Here is a 22,470-nt window from a genome sequence, read left to right on the forward strand (position 1 = left end):
TCTGCTTTGTTCTTCGATGGGGCCATCAGCTTCCTTAGTATTTGCCACGTTCTGGCCATGCCTAGGGTGCCATTCAGTGTTGTGCTGAATTGTTACCATCCCTGTCTAGCCAGTTGTGTTGCGTATTCTTCCGCTCGCTGGGTGATTTCTGCTATCTTCTTTTTCAGTTTCCTGTTAAGCTTGTGTTTCTTCCAGCGTTTGGATAGGCTTTTCCTTGCCTCCCATAGGCCGAGGAGTCGTTTGTCTACCTCTGGTGCCTGTTCTGTTCGGTTAACTTCTTTGGTATATGTATCTCTTATTTGTTTAAGTTGTTGGCTCCATTCTTCTAAAGACGTGATGTCGCCTTAGATGCTTTTGCAGTGGGTGCGGAAGGCGTCCCAGTCTCTCAGTCTTGCCTTGCCTATATTTACTTCTGATGCTTTCGGCTTCAATGGCCACTCTGATTATATAGTGGTCGCTGCCTAGGTTCTCCTGTGTGTTTTCCCACTCTGCTTGTTTAGCTCCTCTGACAAAGGTTAGGTCGGGACACGTGTCTACGCTTACGCTGTTGCCTTGCCTTGTGGGTTGGCTCTCATCCGTAAGTAGCTCGCAGCCTGTGTTTTCTGCTGCTGTACATATGCTCCGCCCTTTTATATCCTCTTTTTTGCTGCCCCATTGCGGGCTTTTCGCGTTGAAGTCTCCTGCTATAAATAGGGTGTCCTGCCCTGCAAGTTTCTTTGCCTCCGCGAAAAGCTTGATGAAGTCTCCCCTGTTTTTAGGTGGGCTATATATGTTTATAACAAAGGTGCTGTTTGCTTTGCTTTTCCTTTTGGGAATTATTTCAGTTATCACGTGTTCTAGCTGTGTGTCTGCTATTTCCCCATGATTTATTGCTGTTATTTTGTCGCTAATTAGTGTTGCTGTTTTCCCTTTTTCCTGGCATGAGTAGCCTCTTATAGCTGGGGTACAGTTTGTTTCTTGTAATAAGATTAGGTCTGGTGGGGTTCCCCTAGTGCTAATGAATTGCTGCAGGAGCCCCTGCTTGCGCCTGTAGCCCCTGCAGTTCCATTGCCATATCTATAGTTGGTGTCCTCCTGCCATGTTGCTGTGTTGCAGATGAAATGAACGGCGGCGCAACAAGAAGAACACAACAAGAGAGGGGACACCACATGCCCATGTGGTGTCCCCTCTCTTGTTGTGTTCTTCTTGTTGCGCCGCCGTTCATTTCATCATGCACCAACTCGCCCCTCAGGCCATTCTTCTGTGTTGCAGCTACTATTGTTCCCTTGGGTTTCTGTACCGAACCTCCGCTCATTAAAGAGGCGGTCTCTGGCGTCGTTCACTGCTCTCTGTGTTGTTTGATTTTTAACGTAATTACGGAAACTCTGGTCTTGCAAAGCTATCTTCTGGCTTAGTTGTTGCATTTGTTGCTGCATTTGTTGCTGCATTTGTTGTTGCATTTGCAGCATGAGTGTTTTTAGTTCTTCCCCTGCCGTGTTTGTCTCCCCCATGTTTTGTGGGTTCTCTATCGTTTGTGGTGGAGGTGTTGGCGTTCTCACTGGTGAAAAACCTGTTCTCCGTATCTCCTGTAGTTCTGCGATTAAGTCGCTGATCTGCTTTCTTAGCTGCCTATTCTCCTTTCTTATGTTGTTGATTTCTGCTCTTAGGCTTTCTTTTTCTGTCTTGGTGTCTTTTGTGTTGTTTGCCTCGTGCGGAGCAAAAAGTATTTTGGGAGAGCCGCCTCCCCAGCTTACCTTAACTCCGCCGTTTTTTTTTCTGCTGCGTTTGCTGCTGGCTGGCCGTGGTCTGGCTCGCCTCGCCTCGTCCCCGGCTCTGGCTCCGGTCCCGGCTGCGGCTGTTGCTGCGTCCCCTGGACTCGCTTCGGTAGTCAGGATGTTTCTCCTGGTCCTCGTTCCGGAACCAGCGTGGTCGTCGTGCTCCATTTCTGCCTTGGCTGCGGCCGCGTTGCTGCTGACCCCAGGCTCGTAGCTCTCCGAATGATTTTAGTCGGTGTTTGCATTCCCTTGCTCCTGTGACGTGGGAGCCCTTGCACACGAGGCACTTCGGTACGCATTGGTGTTGCGTCCCTACTGAAAAATCCGGTATGAATTTTAAACCGGAACCGCATACCGGGTTATTGTACAGGATTTGCGATACCGGATTACCGGAATATCCTGTATAAAACAGGAAAGTCCTGTATAATACAGGACTCTCCTGTTTTGTACAGGATACTCAGGTAATCCGGTATCGCAAATCCTGTACAATAACCCGGTATGCGGTTCCGGTTTAAAATTCATACCGGCATACAGGACAGTCCTGTATTCTACAGGCTAGGCCCGTATTATACAGGAGGGCCCTGTATCACAGGACAAAGGCAGGAATAAAATGCTTCAAATATATCCCACTTGGACTAAATCTGCCCAAAAACTGGGGCCATAAGTGTACATACCAAATGCTGCAATATACAGAGCCTCAGAAACTGGTAATCTGCGATTATCAGCGACTCGTATTGCAGTCGATGTGCAATTGTGTTATTTGCTCCCAGCTTTTGCCAAGTATTGGTAGCTTGGTGAGTATTATAATGCATCAAAAACTCCAAAAGATGTTTATTTTTTTCGCATGTCTTGAACCAGCTCACTGAGGTAATAATTTAATCTTTGCGACGATCTACCGGCGCTGGGGTCTCTACAGGGTGCTGGCCAATGAAGTAGTCAAAAGTACCTGCTGAAAAGTAAATATGATTGGTAGTACATAATGCCCCCCGCTTATCATTTAATTGGGCACTGACACACAACATTATGCACTGAGCACTGTGACATGCAACTTACGGCCATTATTACTTTATTCATTGCGCAAATGCATAGAATCGCTTCAATTACCTAAATATACTGAGCATTCTATAGCCAAAACACTACGCACACTAAATATAGTCGAAACGTTGAATCAAGATGCAAGAATATATCTCGTTAGTGTATGTATGCTCTCTGCAAAATTCGATGATATTCATAGGCATATTTATTTAACCATGACATGAACGCCCGCCCTGAACTTGAAACTTTGTATCTTTCAACCACACAAGAACACTGCCTGGTACATAAGAGAAAAAGATATATTTACTGATACCAGCAGTCTAGGGCAAACATCGCGTCCCATGAATTTTAGAACCGCACTTTGTCCATATTTTAGCACCGTGATAAATTATTAGACTTCAACGATTGCTTCGATGCGCAGACACAACGTACAGTACCTCAGAATTTCGCACAGTCCGTATGTCGACGTCGTCGCGGCGAACAGCACGCTCCCACGTAATCCTACGTGAGTCTTTTGGGAACGAAAACACAAGCACTTTTGGCCCGTTGTCATAGTTTCCTCTACAGTTGGGCACGCAGCAGCGACCCATTGCTTCAACAGCAGGTCACGACACGCAAAGATTTAGGTATCACGATGACAAGCAATTTCCTAGCCAGCACTCACGAACGCAACAGCAATAAAACGCAGCAGCGCACGCTGACATGTCCGGCTACACGACTACGGAAGGGTGCAGAACTGGTTGAGGGAAGAAAGGAGACCTCTCAGTGTCGGAGGAATGCGGAGGGGTCAGCGGTCAAAGTGGCTAACGTCAGAGCGGGGGGAAAGGAAAGTGCGCAGGCCTTGAGAATTCTCAGACCTAGGAAAAGCAGAGAAGACAGTGATGAGAGAAAAAAAAGCTTTAAAAAAAATTGCGAAGAGACGGGTTACTCGTGTAAGGTTTCTACCGGTGGTTTTTGTTTTTATTTTGTTCTCTCGAGCGCTGTATCTTTTAGCTAGCACGAAGCGTCGCCCTTAAGGGAACACCCAAGCTGCCGGCTCCGTTGAATTAACCTTTTCTTCGTCGATAGAAATGTTCTGGGCGATTTGTGATTAGTATGTCTTCCTGATGGAGTGAAGGGTGGGGTCGCTCGCGATGGCGCTTGGACAAGTTGCGTTATCAATGGACTATCACTTTATGAAGAAGTGCAAAGAATTCCTGCACGAAAACCAAGAATTTTATTTCTTCACCGATGCGTCGCTACAGACTGCCGCTAGCGAACATTAAGAAAGCTGCTGCAATGAACGCGACAGTAACAAACCTTTTGGAGCCTCTGGCGCAGTCACCGGAGGCTCGCCATGTTTATCAGCCAGTCGTGAAGTTCTGCACTGTGAAACCCAGAGTAATCTGCGCAGGACTTACGAAGACTGCTGGCGGATGTATACTAGCCGTTTTCCCGCACACAGCAGCCCTGGCTTTGTCAGGGTGCTGCACGGGAAGCCAATATGGCGGTTGCGCGCCATTCACCTTCATGCAGCCCCCGCCTTTCATACACAAACTGCATGTTTTGCCACGCTTAGCCCTTTTCTTTTCCTAACCCTTCCAACAAAACCGTGTATGTGTTGATTATCGCACTTATGCGCACGCTTACCCCCCCCCCCCCCCCCTTCCCCTTAAAAATATCTGCTGGCGTACAACAGTCAATCTGCAGACCAAGCACCAAAACCGCAGCACATATCGCTCTGAATACAGGCTGGTATGTCCGGTTTGAGCTCCGTACCGGACTAGTCTGTCCGGTTTGAGCTCCGTACCGGACTGGTCTGTCCGGTTTGAGCTTCGAACCGGGAATGGACTGTCCGGTATGAGCTCCGTACCGGAGCGGTCTGTCCGGTTTGGGATCGATACCGGACCGGTATGAACCGGTACAGCGACCAAACCGGACGAGTCTCGCCGATATGAGAGTGATACCGGACCGGTATGAAACCGATATGTTTCGGTAAAATCCGGTTTGCCGCGATACCGGATTTTTCAATAGGGGTCTCCGGATTTGCTTGGCCGCATTGCCTGCACGCCTTGCTTTCCGGGTTTGGGCATACGTCTGCTCGATGCCCTTGCTGGCAGCAGTTGTAGCATATCTGCCTCGTTGGTCGGTATGGGTGGCACCACATCTCTCCCCCGTAGAGCAGGACTTGCTTGGGAAGGATTGGGCCGCTGAAGGTAATGACTGCTGTGCTGGATCTCCCTAGCATTCGTGCCGCCAAAATCTTCTCTCCGTGCGTTCTTGTCCTTAGGTTGGCCTTTAATTCTTCTTCTGGGGTTCCCGGGTCTACCCCGTGGATGACTCCCCGTAGCGTTCCCTCCGGCGCCGCCACGTGTGCCGTTACTTAGTAGCTTCTTCCACCGAAGTTGAGATGCGCTATGTTTCTGACTTGTTTGGCTGTCTCTTCCTTATTCGTGCTGACGATTATGATATTCGAGCCGTTGCGCAGTCGGATTATAAGGTCTTCTGCCTTGCATCCATGCCCGGTGGCTGCAACCACCGCTCGCGCCACTTGGTGTGTTTGCAGCTTTCGCACTGCTAGTCCCTTTGGCCTCAGGATCACCTTTAAATCTTCTTTCGGTAGGGGAGGGAGCCTCCTCCTCGGCGCTCCTTCCCTCTTGCCTTGCTTGGTTGTGCTTTGTTTGTCTCTTGTGGTTTTCCCTCCGCTTGAGGGGCTCGGATCCCCCGTCACGTGGCCTGCCTTCGCTTCCTGGCTCTTGCGTAGTTTCTTTTGCCGCCGTGGCGACATGGCTACGGTCCAGTCTGAGTCCGAATCGTATTTGCGCTTCGCCTTTGCTGTTGTTGTTGTTAGGGTGCTGCCTCCCGGGATTTGGGTGTTCACCGTCGGGCCCTGTACGTGGGATCCCCCTGCGGTGGCGTCTCGTTGGTCTTCCTCCATTCTTTCTTGGGTCTCCATAATTCGATTTGCCAGAAATTCATGTCTGGCATGGGTGTCTTGCGTCTGGGCCATCTTTCCGCTGTCTCCGTCACCTGCCGAGGTCGAGGAGTCCGCGGAAGTCGCCGCCCGTGAAGCCTAGTCGCTAGGCCTAGCGTTGGCTTAGCTCTTTCGTCCACGTGGTTGATCTTCAAGACCGGATAAATCAAAAAATATTGGGCCCACCGGTTTGAAAATGGTGTCCTCGTGGTCCGCTTCTCTTCCTGCGTCGCCTCCCACCAAACTTTGGCAGTTCCGTTGAGTTGACCGGGCCAAGTAGCCCAAAAACTGCGGAGCGCATGTGGCGCACGTCCGCTATCCTCTGAAAAACCGGGCAACCCCCTCTTTCTCCGAACTTTCCTCGATCCCGTGTCATCCGTGCGACTCGTGCTCGTTCCTCGTGCTCGTGCCTTATTTCTTCAACCTTGTGTGTTGTGCCGTTTGGCCGAGAGCGATGGCGACAGAAAAAAAGCGCAAAATCGCCGTCATGATGGCTGCGTCTGCAAGCCTGGAAGCAGAAATCGAAGCGGCCAGGGCAAAGGTTGAAGGTTTGCAAAGACTCCTCCTCCTCACAAGTGCTGTTGCAACTGCCGCTGCTGCCGGAACGTGTAGTGGTGTTGTACACCGCGAGCTCTGGATTTTTATCCGGAAAGAGAGGTGGTTTGAGGACATCTTGCCTCACCTCGGCGAGAACTTTTTTAAACAATCATTCCGCGTCTCTCCAGCCACTTTCCACTTTATAGTGGAAACATGTCGGCGCTCTCTGCAGCGCGAGGACACCGTCATGAGGCCGGCGATTTCCGTCGAAAAGAGTGTCGCCATTAGCTTGTACAAACTGTGCTCGTCGGCTGAAGATCGGTCGATTGCGAACCTCTTTGGAGTCGGCCGGTCAACTGTGAACACCGTATACAGAGAATTCTGTACAGCAGTGATTTCCGACCTTGAGCCTGACTGGCTCACGATGCCATGCGGAGAGCGACTCGCCGACCACATCAAGGAGTGCAGTGCCGTGCTGGACTTTGCACAGACAGTTGGGGCGTTGGACGGCTGCCATTTTCCTGTCTCGCCACCGAAAGATAAGGCAACAGACTATTACAACTACAAATGATGGTAAGGTGATCCAGCGTAATCATTTTTCTTTCATTTCTTGGTGGGCCGACACTGGCACGTCGTTTGCAGTGAACATACGATTATCAGGTACTGTCTGTCTAGCCTTTGAAGTAACTTTATCGCTGCTAAATGGTTTTGTATTCGTAACGTAGTGCCATTCAGTGTTGATTTACACCGCTGATAATATTAGCACATCAGCAGTTCTCGCCCCTACTGTACCCCATATCATTCAAGTTGGGCATCTATGATGGCGCTGCAGTGTTCTTCCAAAATATACTAATTGTCTTCAGGCATGTTTTCTGAGCTAGGAAGCCACCTTGAAATAGCTGCAGTTACAGCGCGAAGTTAGACATCTGCTGTCGACAGAAAGGGGGCTTACAAAACTAACTACTCCTTACTTATGACTGACTTGTGTTATTGTTGTTACTTTGCAGGTATAGCATCATACTGCTGGCCCTTGTTGACCATAAGTACAAGTTCCGTTTTGTTAGGGTCGGCACACCTGGACGCTGCCATGATGCATACGTGTACGAGCAGTCCAACCTGGCAGAGTTTGCCAGAAGCCCGGTATTTCAATCACATGTGGCAAGCATCAGTGGAACACCAGTCAGGCCACTGATACTTTGTGACCAGGCCTTCACCCTGACATCACATCTCATCAAGCCATTTAGCCACCGGGCCCACCTAGATGATGAGATGAAGGAATTTAATTACCGGCTCTCAAAAGCGAGAATAGTAGTGGAAAATGCCTTTGGGAGGATGAAGGCTCGATTTCGTTACTGCATGAAAAGAATGGCATGTAACCTGGACAATGCTGCTGACGTGATTCGCGCCTGCTGTATGCTAAATAATATTTGTGAGGAGTTGAACGAGCCCATCATGCCACAGTTGGTCTTTGCCACCAGAATCACAAACGTTCTGTACGAGCAGCCAGACGACGTCAATGACGCTGCAACCACAAGCGGCGCTTCAGCTCGAGCTGCTGTTGTCCGCTACTACAAGGAGCGGGCACAACAGTGAGGTGTGCGTGTTGTCGGTGTTGTGCTGTGTTCGTAAATTTTGTGGTTTGACATCCTGAAGCAACAGATGGGCTATGAGGGACACTGTACAGGAGAGCTGTGGATTAATTTCGATCACGTGGGTTTCTTTAACGTGCAATGACATTGCACAGCTCACCTGTGCCTTTCGCCGACTTTGAAACACAGCCACCGCAGCCGACAGTGCACCTGGGTCCTCCTAATCAGTCGCCGAGGCCCATAACCACCGAGTAGCCGTGGAAGCTGTGCTATGTTTTCAGTGCCCTTAACGCTTTTAGTTTGTTTATTTCCACCAGATGACTGCAGGTTGTTGAACATGTGTGCAGTATGTGATGCCTTGTTTGCGACTTCTTTATTGTGCTGTGCTTTATTGTGTGGCTTCGGCCTGCTCCGAGGAAGCACTCTCCTCGCTTCTTTTGCTTGTGGGTGGTTGGTGCACACAGCTATACTTTTCGAAGCTATAGCTGTGTGTAGCTGTTCGAAGGTATAACAACACCGAGAAGCTACCAAAGCTTCCCCGTTTCTGCGCTGAACACTTCGAGGCATGCGCTTTCCATCTTCCCGATGTCAGTCACTCCCGCCTGCGGTGGAAGTCTCTGCCCACGCTTCGACTTCCCATCGTCGATGGAACCCAGCAACAAGCCCCGAAGCGCCATAGAGTCCTGGTAAGCATTTCTGCGAATGAACTTTTTTTATTGCGAAAGCAATACTACTCGCACTTTCAAGCCTTCGCGTGGCCCAGCCGCAGTTACGTTTGACATTTAGCGGAGTGTAAATGGGCGACCAACTCGCTCCTTCAGATAGCCCGGCTGCAGTTACACCGCGCTGCGCACCTGTGGCGCTACTGCCACTGTGACGTCATACCAGCTGTAGATTATGTTTCCTTTCTCTCAGTCGCAACAAAATCAAAAACAAAATATAAGAAAATTACCGAAGACGATTTGAGTTGTAGCACAGGGGCGGCCGGTAGCCACGCGTGACCTGTAGACGCGGCGCACTGCGTTTCTTCAGCTGGAGGCGCTGCGCTTTTGCTTTCACAACCTACCAGGCTTAACCAAAGCTAAGCCCCTGCCAATTTTTTCTTAACATGGCACGAACGCATCGTTGAGTAGGGTTGTTGCCTCGAACATGCGTCAGGCTGAAAATATAGTTTGTTCTAAAAGTTACGTGGCTGTATCATAACGTGAATGTTCATTATGTGCAGAAGCTAAAGAATTAACAATGTTCCGTGCTTCGCATTCATAAATGTGGGGTCAGTCGAGATAACCGTAGAAAATTTCTGATATATAGCTTGTTCGGCAATTTTCTGCACCATAGACCGCTTCTGTCAGCTAAAGCAGTGCATTGTTCGTGCTCAAATTTCACGCAGAAATGGCATTTGGTCGGGAATGTTTTTTGTTTGGGGTGCTTGTCAGATTTGATCGCAAGGAGAGAGGTATTCGCATTGTGTACTGTGACGGCGAAGCAAAGCAGGCCGCTCTCCCAGTGATGGTGCCATCACATTTAGTTTGTAACAACTCTGCCAAGGAGACGGGGTGTTTTTGTTATTAGCTAAATAATAAAGGAAGGAAAAGTTGTTGCTAGCCGTGGCACCTGCCATTGAAACCTGAAGCATCTGAACTGCGGCTAGCGGGAATAAAAGGACAGGCAGAGGGCAGAGAGGGGAAGCGGCCCACGCGGTGTTTTTGTCGCCTGACTTCTTACCTTGCGCGCGGGGACTCAGGCGCACACTTCACCTTTGCGCACCGCGTGGTCCAGCTAAATGTTTACGTTTTGCGCGCGTGCTGTGTTTTGTCACGGGAGGAAAACAAAACGCACGTGGCTCTGTGCACAACAGCCTATGTGGAAGCGGCCAACTATAAAGCACCCAAAGTTGCTACACACGGAGCATTCTTTCACTGCGCGAAACTACTTGGCATGGAACAGACAGGACGTCAAACCGGTCTGTTTAAAGTATTCACAGAGGCTCACCAGAGATCGCTTATGGGTGTGCGCGCTGCACTGCCTGCAGCCTCCGGAGCGTCGTCAGATTGTCTGAGATGAGGCCCTGCGCCCTATAGGCCGCGAGCATTTTGCAGTGCGATTCGGTGAACACGGCACAGTGGAGGAGCAAGTGATCCAGTGTTCCAGCTGCACCACACTCGGCACACACGTTGCTTGTACCTAGCCTGTGGCGCACCCATCTGTTCCCGTGCCACACACATCCTACAAGTGCACGGATGATCATTGCGCACTGCAGCCGTGTCAGGAAGCGGCCACTGACGCTGTTGATGTGCTCACCTCGCACAGTTTGCAAGTCGAGGTGCTAGTGTCGGAGGTAATCGTAGATAACCGCTTGCCCTTCCTCCAGTGCGAGAGGCAGGTCGCTGGGAAGCAGCTGGTGGGCGGCGGTCGCGAGTTAGCCACCTTCTCCACAAATACGCGGTGCCCGGGCACTCATTGAGCACGAACAGCGGAGCCGTGCTGCGCTAGGTGCGCATGGATTTCGCACAGTGACTGCCGAGGCCATTATTCTGATAGAAACTGGTGAAGCACACAAATCAATGTATTTATTGTGAAATCATGAAATGTAAAGTAATCCAGAAATGATATGTTGCACTACCTCCAGCTTTCTAAACCCAAATGCTTTAGAAAGGAAAGTGGCTGATCTGCCTTTGTACAACCATCTTTCAGAGCAAATACCTTCAACCAGATCCTTCTGAGGCAGGGCCTTCAACGGTTGCAGCCAGCAGTTGTCCGCACCAGGACAATGGTTCTGTTGAATACAGCGCCAGATGCGCGGCCGTCCGTAAGTCCTCATTGTATTTCGGCCATTCTGTGTGGATAAATATTTGCTTCCCTACAGTGGCACCAGCCGGCTGCGGCTTCTCCTGGCCGGTCACAGAGGAGCCCTTGCTGCTTCCACCCTTCGTCCTGGCCACATGCAGCAGTGAACCACTTGACTGCACATCTCCACTGAGTGACAGGCCAGACTCTAACTCCAGCTAGTCTCCAACCCACGATGACGATGTCAAAAGGTGGGCTCTTCATATGTGCATGGGTCTTGAGCCTAACAGTTGGTACTATTCTGATTCCAGTGAGCCATCAGCAGAGAGTACACCCCACCCCCCAGATGTGGACCAATGCCTTGCAATGACACAGAAAGGGAATGGTGAAGTCGACCAAGGCACAGCACAGCCATCACGCACAATGTGTCCCATGAAAATACCTCAAACTTTCAGTAAGTAATATGTGTAACTTCCGCATGCCCGACATTTGGGGAGCAATTTGGAACAATATCAGTTGCAGATTTAATTTCCAGAGTACACCTGTAAGCTTGTGAAGGAAGTTATTGAGCAGCAGCAAGCTGTGGCGATCCTTCTGTGGTGCATCAGAAGCCAGCATAAGTGCTTTCCCAGCGCCGATCCCTGCTTTCAGCAAGGTGAGGGCGACAACATGGAGCGTGTTCGAAAGTATGAGCGGTCTACAGGAGCAAGATGTGTGTCTTCCGTTCTGCTGTGTCGGAGGCCGACGTGAGCATCTTCGTGGCACATACTTTTACAAGTTTCTTGCAGGTCCAACTGGCTACAGATTTCCAGCTTCCTGTCCACCTGGCCGCAGATTGTATGGACATGCCCAGACACGTATCCTTTTTTTCAATGGTCACCTTGGCAACCAACATCTTGTGCAGAAAAATGACTGATTCAGCCAGATCACACAGATTTTTCTCTCGGCAGAACCTGCCTGCTAGAGAGCGCGTATCCCAGTTGGCGGATAGGGATGCTCCTATCACAGTCGGGCCCTGCTCCTCTGCAATTTGTGCAGTCACTTGCAAGACACTGTTAGCAGGTAAAACTTTGATTCATTGTGCCTGCAGTTACATTCCTATGACTGGCAGAGGAGCAGTTGAGGCAAGTGTGATAAGAGTGGTGCTTGCACCCGTGGACCAACAGGCTTTCAGATTTGAGCAGGACCCAGACTACCTACCAAGCATGTGCTGGAAGGATTCTGCAGATACATCTAAGCAAGTCAATAAACTGTTTTCTAACTGCTATGCCAAGTGGCTTTGTGCATCTTTTTGTAGTTTACTGCATGGCTGAAACACAGAGCTATATGTTATCTTGTGAAAGAGCAATGAAGCCACCTAACTTGCTGATTTTGAGATGTTGCTAATCAAATATATTTACTGTGATTCAGTTGTGTATGCCAATTTGATGAACTGTAGAACAAAATTTTGTGACTTCGAAGGTTCACACCTTGAGTGTTGGTTCATCATCAGCAGGGTAGTTGAATTCTGAAGTTTTGGTCTGCCACCACAGGTCTGTAACCCTTTTGAACAACTCGTATAAAGCGGTTGAATTACAAATAAGTCGTTGCTACGCAGAGACTGAATAAACTAAGCACATTCCCAAAAAGTGGTCTGGATGCATTGCAATCTGCAAAAGCTCTGATGCACTGCAAGCAGAAATGGGGTATGAGATGGTCCAGCACTTTATCCTGCCAGTGGCAAGCTGAAATCCCATGGTTTGGAGCATAGGATGCCTACCATTGGACACTTTTGGACGATGCACAAGGACCATAGGTCGGCACACTCACTCATGAGAGCACTCATATTGCCTCACTCACGTCTGTATCAGTGTGAGTGCAAGTGAGTGAATGGATGGGAGGTCACGAGTGTGAGTGAGCGGTCATGAGTTTAGGTGATTGGTTGTGCGTGTGAGTGAGTAGTCGTGAGTGCAAGTGGCCGTGAGTGTGAGTGTAGTTGAGCCACCTCTCATGGTGCCGAAGTATGAAACGGACAAGCTTGTCCTTGTCCGTCAGGCAGAGACTTTGTGACCCTTTTATACAACTTGTGTAGAGAAATTTAAATAAGTCTACACTGAACAAGCTAAGCACATTCCCAAAAATGGTCTGCATGCAATCTGTAAATGCTGTGATGCATTGGAAGCAAAAATGAGCACGTAATGGTCCACTTCTTTATTACTAGGCAGTCGCAAGTTGAAAGCCTATGTGGCTTTCAGCAGGGTACCTTGCTGTTTTAGCTTTGACTATGTAGGCGGACAGTGGCCTACTATTATGATGCCCAAGCCACCCCCACAGCCACAGCACACACTGCTGGTAGGTAGTAAACCGGTAGCACCTGAAACAATGACAACAGTGATTAGATGTAGCAAGCAATACACAAGACAAAGTTGATCAAATGCGCATCCCGGGGGATAGTATGTTCTGACCCCTAGCTGCCTCCTAATTTTTGTATGCTGCCAAAAAGTGCCTGTGATGCATATTTATTCAACAGAGCCAAAAACAATTCCTGTAACTACGCTAAACAATGGTGACCTGAGAAAGCATACACACCTAGGTTGAAGCCCAATGTTCACGCTTTTCTAGATGTCTCAAGCTGACCTACCATGTTGTTGCTATTGGCTATTTATCAGTAAAAAAAAGATAGCAGTGGAAGGAAAAGATGTTGCTAGCTGCGGCTAGCAGGAATAAAAGGACGGAGAGAGAAGGGGGGAGCGATAGAAAGGACAGGGGTAGAGCGGCAATATACACTATGTACAATTCCCTATATGGGAACCAAGTTGTAGCACTCTGCTAAACGCTCTGAATGCACACTTTTCATTGCACTTACTAGTGTTTATATTATCACTGCAACTGAGGAAATTTATATAAATAGATGCCAGAAGCCCACTTAGGATAGGACAATCACCTTTGCAATTTCGAATTTGCTCAGCAGTTGCTGCCAACTGCAATAAATATTCATTTAAACCAGCCAGAATCCAGACGTACCTAAACTCAGACATACGAGGTCTGTTAGAAAAGTATCCGACCTTTGGCCGTATAAAAAAAACTTGCATAACTGGAGCGTTGCAAACCTAGTCACCTTCAAAGTAGTCTACTTGGGACTCCACACACTTCTCCCAGCGGTGCTGCCATTGTGGGAAGTATTTCGAAAAAGCCCTTTTCGGAATGGAGTTTAGCTCAGCTGTCGTTGCAGCCATAATGTTCTTCCTTGTCTGAAATCGCGCTCCTTTCAATGGCCTTTTGATTTTGGGAACCAGCCAGGAATCGCAGGGGCCATATCAAGACAGTAAGGAGTCTGCTGAACTACAGGAGTCTGGTTTTTCGCCAAAAAATCTGAATCGAGTGCGAGGAATGTGCAGGAGCATTGTCCCGATGGGTGCGCCAGTTTCCTGTTGACCTCAGCTCCGGGTTCTTGCGCCGCACAGCATCACGTAGGCAACGGAGGACATCCCTGTAGTACTCTTTGGTCATTGTTTGTCCCTGTGGAGTGCGTACTCGTGGTCTGCCACACAGAGGGTGTCAAAGAAAACAGTCAGCATCACTTTCACATTGCTGCGCACTTGGCGGGCCTTCTGAAGTCTTGGTGACGTGGAATGCTTCCACTGTGACGACTGGGATCTGGTTTCCGGGTCGTACCTGTACACCCAAGACTCGTCACCAGTGATTATGAGGTTGATGAAGTCGGGGTCACTGTTTGCAGAATCCAGCATGTCCTGTGAGACTTCAACACGAAGCTGCTTTTGCTCCACCGTGAGCAGCTTCGGCACGAATTTCGCCGCCACTCTCTCCATGGCTAAATCTTCGGTGATAATGGAATGTGCGGAGAAAGTGCTCATGTCCACCTCTTCCTCAATTTCTCGGATAGTTACGCGACGTTCCGCATCACCATAGCGTTCAGTTCGGCAATGACCTGGTCATTTTGGCATGTTGATTGCCGATTGGAGCGTGGCTCGTTCTCCACCGATGTGCGGCCGTCTTTAAACCAGTTGTACCGCTGCTTAATCTGTGTGCTGCTCATAGCATCGTCAACGAAAGCCGTCTGAATATTTCGAATGGTTTCCACTTGGCTGTCGCCCAGTTCATGGCAAAATTTGATGCAGTAGCGCTGCTCCTTTCACTCCGCCATTTTGCTTTCAATAAAAAACCGACGAGAGCACTGCGCACTGCCTCACTCAAACGCTGCGTCCCAGCGACTGACGCTATCGGCAGGCAGGAAAAAATTCGTGCATGCGCATGAAGGTTCAAGGTCGCCTGATGCAAGCGCGCTTGTTTCATATCCATCAGGTGTTCGCAAAAAAAAAATAAAGCCGGATACTTTTCTAACAGACCTCGTATATTACAGTATCAATCAATAAGGTATGCCTTATTTTCAGCCACCCCTGAAATTCCTTAAACTTTCTGAAAATGACAGCCTGGAGGGTGATGAAAGGTTCCATGCTTCCTATGTTATATAGCTCATAATCTAATTCCTGAAAATAGAATGAGTCTGTCTCCTGCACATTAATGGGCTTTGTCAGTTCAAACTTTCCCGATGCCATTTGTCTGCGCATTGGATGGCTAGGCTAGTGAGAAGCGGTTCAATAATGAACCGTATTTCTTGTTCTCAACTGACGCCCAGTCCTGGTGTTGAATCTGTTGCTTTTGTTCTGCATATTGCTAAACTACATGCCATACGGATTACTTTTCTTTTGTTTTATAGTATACCTGCTTTATTTCGTGACTTGGTTTGCCATTGAGACTTGACTGTGGTAGAAACATCCACACTGCTAGTGTTATATTGCCCTGTTGAAGGGATGCACCAGCTGCTCAATGACCTGTCAACATCCACTTCAGTCTTGCTTCAGCCGTGTGGCGCATCATACAATTCAAATGCAGAGTGGATGACAAAGCTTATCTGTTCAGCTGACAACTATCTTCCCCCAGCCTCCCCAAAGGCCGTTTCTTTGTCCTGAGAGCATACATGCAATAAGCAATGCAGTAAATGACGTGAGTGTTTCCAGCAACGAGGTAGAAGGGGTGACCCACATTCCCAGTAACTGAAGCAAATTAATGTCAGTTATTCCCTACAGGGATTACAATATTGAATGATTGTAGCCTCACAGCAGTAAAAAGCCAACGCTGAGATACCGCTGGGCAACCACAACGTAGTTGTTGCCAACTAGCAGAAACTCAGTCTCGAAACAGTTCATCCAAAGCAGTAACATCACATGGGGTTCACAGCTTTAGAAGCTGAAAATATGCATGACTACCTTTCAGTTAAGGTTACAGTCAGTGTGACCATTCGTGATTCCACACTTTTTATTATTTTTTTCGCCTTTCGCTGACTAGTTCCGGCACAGCGGCACTCATGTTCTCTGGTTTTAGTCATTTTGCTTTGTTTCATGAGATGAATAGTAGCTCAGAAACGCGCAGCGTCAATATCAAGAAAAAATTGACGACCGTTACGACAGTCGGTAATGCGAAATTTGAGCCCAGCTCTTCACCTGCCACTGCTGGCAGTGGCATAATAGGGTTCATATCACTCACCCGTCCACGTCGCCCACTCATTGCCAGCCGTCCTTGGAGCCATCGCACTTCCTCGCTACTCTGGAGCTGCCTGCGGTCGCATCACACAAAGGCGTGCAGTCGTAGGAAATTGAGCCTATGTCTGTGGTCCGGCAAAGAGTTTCCTTTCCAGCTCACTCAAATTTCCCACATCTATTTCGGCACTACACAAAACAAAAGTGACTGAACGTAGTTTGGCCAACAACGAAGATCATTCCGTGTATTGCCACATATTACTCCACCCATGGCAGAGCGGCAAGCCTCCACGGGGCTGCCTGAAAGGCACTCCACACATTGGTTGACTCCTCCCGAAGCATAGAGCAGGCCTCACAAGCAAACCCCTTGGGCTGTATACTTTGGTGGGTGTGTACATCTGCTGTCTCATTGTTGGTAATCCCAAAGCGACACAGAACTCTTCAGAATATTACAGGGCCATGACTTTGATGTGTGGCATTTGTAAAACTGGACATACCGTATTTTCCGGTGTATAAGACGCGGTTTTTTTTCAGAAATCTTGTTGGTGCGTCCTATACAAGGGTGCGTCTTATACGCTAATTTTTCGCGTTTTTGTTTTGCGAGTTCAGAAGTTACTCAGGTTCATGTTCAAGCCTTTTTCATCGAAAAAATATCACCACCAATGACGCGGTTGTAACGCGGTTAATACTTCAATACGGGGACCGCCGTGCGCAGCTTTTCTTAGGTGAACTTTATCATGAAACAGCTGGGATGACGACTTCCGGGATCACAAACACGCAACCGTTTCGGAGGCTCCAAGCAAAAGTAATGTGAAATGCCAAAAGATGAAGACAATCGCGCTTCTCGCCATTGTCAAGACAAGTCAAGACAAGCCGGGGTTCTTTTTTAGCCACCCTTTGCAACTTTGCTCCGTGTACGTAGTAGGAAGAGAATGTTTCAGCCGCGTTGCCGCCAGAAATGGGCGAACTTTTTGATAGCGTATACGAAGATGAAGACTTCATAGGTTTTAAGTCGAAATAAAATGTTGTTATGGACATAATGCAGAGCACTTTCGTTTTTTTCTTTTTTCGAAAACGTGGGCGGGTATAGCGTGAGCGTTGTCATTTTCGATCACTTAGCGTTGCTTAAGAATTTGTCACAGGTAAAGTGAATTTCGCGATGGTCGCACAAGCGCGTTTAAATCTCACTAGCCTAACCGGTTAAATTGGGGTGCGTCTTATACACGGGTGCGTCTTATATACCAAATTTTTCAATGACAGCCTGCATATATGGGGGGGGGGGGGGGGGGGGGGGGGGCGTCTTATACAAGGGTGCGTCGTATACACCGGAAAATATGGTATGTCATATTAAAGATGGTGATATTTGCTCTGAGCAACACTTCGAGCAGACTCGGGAATTCAGCGCGAACTGTTTTCAGTGTTCTTGGGCCTTTTTTTTCTAAGTTCTAAAAATTAGCGTGCTCTGTAGTATGTTCTTTTCCACTTGTTCTGTATGAGTGCAATTTTAAATTAAAGCTTTGTCTCCTCTCTCTCTTGGTATGAACATGTGTGTCATTCCTGTACTTTCTTTTTGGTTTGGTGTTCTTGTAACGCACAGTATATCCTGCATCAGTGTCAGGCTGAATCCATATATGCTGTGAAAACCACACCAAGGATGTAGTAGCCAAATTCATTTTATTACGGTGTTTCGAAAAATTTTGTCATAAAATTTACCATTTTTTCTGGGAGCTTGTAGTGCTTCTCGCGCAACGCAAGCTCCGTTGCTTGAGAAGCTTCGAGAGTCTCTCTCAGGAGCCTCTGCTCTGTGAGCAGAGCTTGCTGGAATTCTGCTACGGTTGAACTCCGCTTTCTTTTCCGCACCGGTCGCTGTTGCTGCTGAGACGGCCCATCTGGCGGCGGCCTATTTTCATTATCCTCAGCAGCGCTGCTGTTGAGGGTCTGTGGCCCGCTTGGTTTCCTGCAGGACTCATTGGCGTCACAAGGAGATGGCAGCGTACCAGTGTTGCTACCGGCACTATTGGTGCCATACACCATTTGGTCAACGAGCTGCAGAAATAAAAAGTAGCCTTCTGAGTTATGCAGGTGCTGATAGCTTGTGAGAGCTACAGCTTGATAGCTATAGTTTGATAGCGTGATAGCTTGTGAGAGAGGATTGTAGAGGAGTGGTTCACCATAAAAGGTACTTCGGTTTCATAAAGAAAATATCCGGCACGTTTTCTAGGACATGGCATTCAGTGCCAAACGGCAAGCATTTTTATACAGCACGACAACACGAGACAACAAAATCAATGCGCCACTATTTGCTAGATCTCTGTACAACAAATTGCAAGCTACTTACATGCTCTACAGAGCTCTGGTCGCCACAGCTGGACTCCTGGGCGATTGTTGGGTCATTTACAGGCAGTGACCCCAGGAATGAGTGTAGCTGCTCGAAGTGCGGCCAGCCAATGGCGCCAGAACCGGTAGTTCTGCCGGTTTTGAGCAAGTCCCTGCACAAATTGAATATTTTATATGGAATGTGCCGCACTTAAGAAAACAGCCTCTAAACAAGTGCTTGAAAACTCAATTGAGCCGGCGCGATGACAGCGGGCTTGCGTGTATACAGCTGGTAAAAAAAGTTTGTTAATGCAGATTCGCGGGTAAGAATCGACTTCTGCATTGTCTGGCGAGCTAATGAGCACGTATTCGCTTGGCAGGATGGAGAAAGTGCGTCCCCTGAAAATGTGTGCATTATGCACGACCGACATTTTTTCCACGAGCCAGGGGAATCGTACACCTGGCCATGTAAACACGTGCTACACACAACGCTGTCCTGTCGTCACATCTCTTCCCCCCCCCTTCTTTTTTGCTCTCGGTAGTACGTCAATAAAACTTCGGTTGGGCCTAGTTGGTACATGTTACTGTTAAGGTGAAGGTTGCGAAAACACGGGACAAACCACAACACAAAGACACACACGGGCGCCATATGCGCGTATGTAGTACCACACAGGCGCGAATGTACCACATGTGGACTTGCGGAACACCGCAACATGCTTCGTATTATTTTGGCCATGACTGTACAATGCAGGACGCGGGCACTGATGTAAGTCGCTTGATTATGAAACAGAGACATGGCACTTACCGGTACGTGCGTGTCGGGTTGCGCATTTTGTGGCGTACTTCTGTAGCAGACCGCTGAAATCCAGCCGCGCCCATGGCCTCCGCGATCTCGTTATATACGCCGCTGTTTCTTTCCTGGCGCCTCAGATCCTCTAGTCTGTCCTCCCATAAATCAATGAACACAGAGGTCTCCTCTTCGGACCAAAGCCTCCGACGACGTGAAGCGCCAGCAGGTGTCTCCATGGCTACAGCAACAAACGCTCGGCGGGCAACGCACGTGGCAGCCGGGATCGCGTTTGTTTACAACTGTCAAAATAGGCATGCCCGGTGTCAAGAGTATAAACGCCGCTTTGCAAATCAAAGCACACAAATAAAACAAATGTTGTTTTAAAATTGTGCCAATTTTTTTTTATCATAAATATTTTAGTACTCTTTAGTTTTAGCTGCGATATTTTGTTTCAGTTGGCGTGTAGCCTGGGAACGAGTCTCGCAGCGGCTCCTTGAGCGTGCTCCAGGCGCTTGAGCAGGATCGAGGTCGATCGCGATCGAATTCGCCGTGTAGCAGCGCTGGATCTGTATCGAGTTCGATCTCGATCGACTGGATCGCGATCGAAAGTGCCCGTGTGACAGCAGTATAAGGAAAGGGGAGCGCCGAAAGAAAACAGGCCTGGTTTTTATGACCGGTTAATCCGATTAAGCCTTAGTTACTCCCCAGTCATGTGCCTACCTCTGCGAATTCACGCTAGCAGGTTCAAAGGAATCGGTCAATGGGGATAATCTCTGTAGGGGGTAATCATTTTTTATTCATTTATTTATTATCAATACCTCAAATGCCCCAGGAATGGGGTATTACATGAGGGATGGGCTGAATGTGTCACTAATGGGAGATTGGATGGCAGCCTTGAAGTGCAGTGGATCGGAGTGGTGCACGGAGTCGAATGGCAGGCTGTTCCAGTCTCGAGCAGTTTGCACGAAGAATGAGCGAAGATGAGCTGTAGTCTGTGCTGGGGGTGGGTAGACTGCTTTGGGATGGTTGGTACGGCTTGATAAGCGATGAGCTGGCAGGATAGCTGAAACATCAAGTTGGCTGTGATAAAATTTATGAAAGAGGCAGAGCCGAAAGATGCAACGTCCGGACTCGAGATTAGTAAGATTAGCCTCAGATTTAAGTGCAGTGACGCTGGTGTGATACGAGTAATCCGAAAAAATAAATCTAGCTGCGCGATTCTGAACTGATTCGAGGGTGTTTGAAAGGTTAGATTGATGATGGTCCCAGACTGAGCATGCGTACTATAACTTCGGCCGGACAAATGTGAGGTATGTTAATGTTTTAATTGAAGCAGAAGCGAGTCGCAAGTTCCTACGGAGGAAGCCAAGAGTGCGATTGGCTTCGTTTGTTATGTTTGTTATGTGCGCTAACCAATTAAGTGTGTTGGAAAATGTGATTCTGAGATATTTATACGATTGAACAGATGCTATTTCAGATGCACTTATTTCATACTTGAACGGTTGATATTTTTGGCGCCGATGGAAAGAAAGCAATGACGTTTTATTAGTGTTTAAGGACATTAACCAAGTGTCGCACCAGGCTTCAACACGTTTAAGGTCGTCTTGAAGTAAGCGAGAGTCAGAGGTGTTATGGATGGGGCGGTAGATTACACAGTCGTCTGCAAATAGGCGGATATGAGAAGTGATATTATTAGGCAGGTCGTTAATACAGATTAGAAAAAGCAAAGGCCCAAGCACAGTGCCTTGGGGGACACCGGAAAGGAGCGGGGAGCAAGATGACGAAAGTTTATTAGCATACACAAATTGTTTCCGGTTAGTGAGAAAATTGCGTATCCAATCTAATACAAGGGGGTTAATGTGTAAGCTTGAAAGTTTAAGTAGAAGTCTTTGATGGGGAACCTTGTCGAATGCCTTTCAAAATCCAAAAAGAGAGCGTCCACCGGAATGTTTAAATCGAGATTAGAGCTTATGTCGTTAATGAATAAAGCTAGGTGAGTATCACATGATAGCCCTTTGCGAAACCCATGCTGATTAGGATGAAAAAAAGTGACAGATATCAGGAATTTTACTATGTGAGAGTAAAGCACATGCTCCATTAGTTTTGAACAAATGCTAGCTAGTGAAATGGGACGATAACTAGAACATAAAGATGGAGGACCTTTTTTCGGGACTGGAACAACCTTGCCTACTTTCCAGTCTTCCGGCACCACTCCTGATGAGAATGATTGCTGGAAAATATGGCATAAAATCACACTGACAGTGTTTTTCGTATGTATTAGTACCTTGGTGTTAATGCCATCGACACCTGCAGAAGATAAAAGCCTTAATGAGTCAATGATTTTCACAATACCGGGAGGATTAAAAGTGATCTCAGGCATAACAGTGTGATCGTAATGGGGAAAATCTGGTAAATTGTTAGCAGGTTCTTGCGTGAAAACAGAAGTGAATGCACGGTTTAGTTCTTCGGCTGTTTGACTTGCAGGAATCGGGCGATTGCAGTGATCGTGTAATTGTAATGGTTGCGAGCGTTTAGGGTTTATAGTACTCCAAAATTTTTTAGGGTCATTTTTTAACATGGTTGGCAAGACTGATGAATAGAAAATTGCTTTGTTTTGTTAGCAAGTGACTCAAACTCCTTTTTCGCAGTGTAATACTTTTTCCATGAGCATTCGTTGTTAATTCGTTTAGCAGAGCGAAAGAGTCTTTTCTTTTTGTTGTTGAGACGTTTCAGCGTGCGGTTGAACCATGGCGATGATTGTTTATCGGCTACAGTGATAGTGGGTATGTACGTCTTTATCATCTCATGCATTTTATCCTTGAAAAGTAACCAGTTAGTCTCAGCGGAACGTTTAGAAAAGTCCACAAGAAGCCAGACGGAAAATTTCTCAAGTGCAGTATTGATTGCGGAATAGTTTCCTTTGTCATATAATGTTATTGTTTTCATTATTGTTGGTGTACCCGGTAGATGGCATGAAACGAACCGTGCACGATGGAATGGTCACTAAGACCTGGCAAATATGTGAGCGAAGAGAGCTTATCGGAGTCAGAAGTAAGGATCAGATCGAGTGTATTAGACGAATTGCTGCTATGACGTGTTGGTTGGGCGACTACTTGCGTTAGTGTCGTGTTTTGTCGGGGACAGCAGACGAAGGCCAGATGGGTGGAAAACC

General features: G+C 47.9%; 2 protein-coding genes across 2 annotated transcripts; one reads left to right on the top strand and one right to left on the bottom strand.

Moving 5' to 3' along the window:
- Nucleotides 1-6,138: 6,138 nt before the first annotated feature.
- On the top strand, nucleotides 6,139-6,850 carry LOC149337354 (uncharacterized). The gene has a single exon (XM_089554868.1). The coding sequence runs from the start codon at nucleotides 6,197-6,199 to the stop codon at nucleotides 6,848-6,850; it is 654 nt and encodes a 217-aa protein (XP_089410994.1). The 5' UTR covers nucleotides 6,139-6,196.
- Nucleotides 6,851-16,254: 9,404 nt separating this feature from the next.
- LOC149337355 (uncharacterized) lies at nucleotides 16,255-19,534 on the bottom strand. The gene is made up of 4 exons (XM_089554401.1): nucleotides 19,314-19,534; nucleotides 18,531-18,681; nucleotides 17,906-18,238; nucleotides 16,255-16,269 (listed from the first exon to the last, which is right to left on the bottom strand). The coding sequence occupies exons 1-4, from the start codon at nucleotides 19,532-19,534 to the stop codon at nucleotides 16,255-16,257; spliced, it is 720 nt and encodes a 239-aa protein (XP_089410527.1).
- Between the last annotated feature and the right edge of the window lie 2,936 nt (nucleotides 19,535-22,470).

Source organism: Amblyomma mixtum, chromosome 7 (genome assembly GCF_055824585.1).
Source record: "Amblyomma mixtum isolate Tamu chromosome 7, ASM5582458v1, whole genome shotgun sequence".
NCBI classification, from domain to species: domain Eukaryota; kingdom Metazoa; phylum Arthropoda; class Arachnida; order Ixodida; family Ixodidae; genus Amblyomma; species Amblyomma mixtum.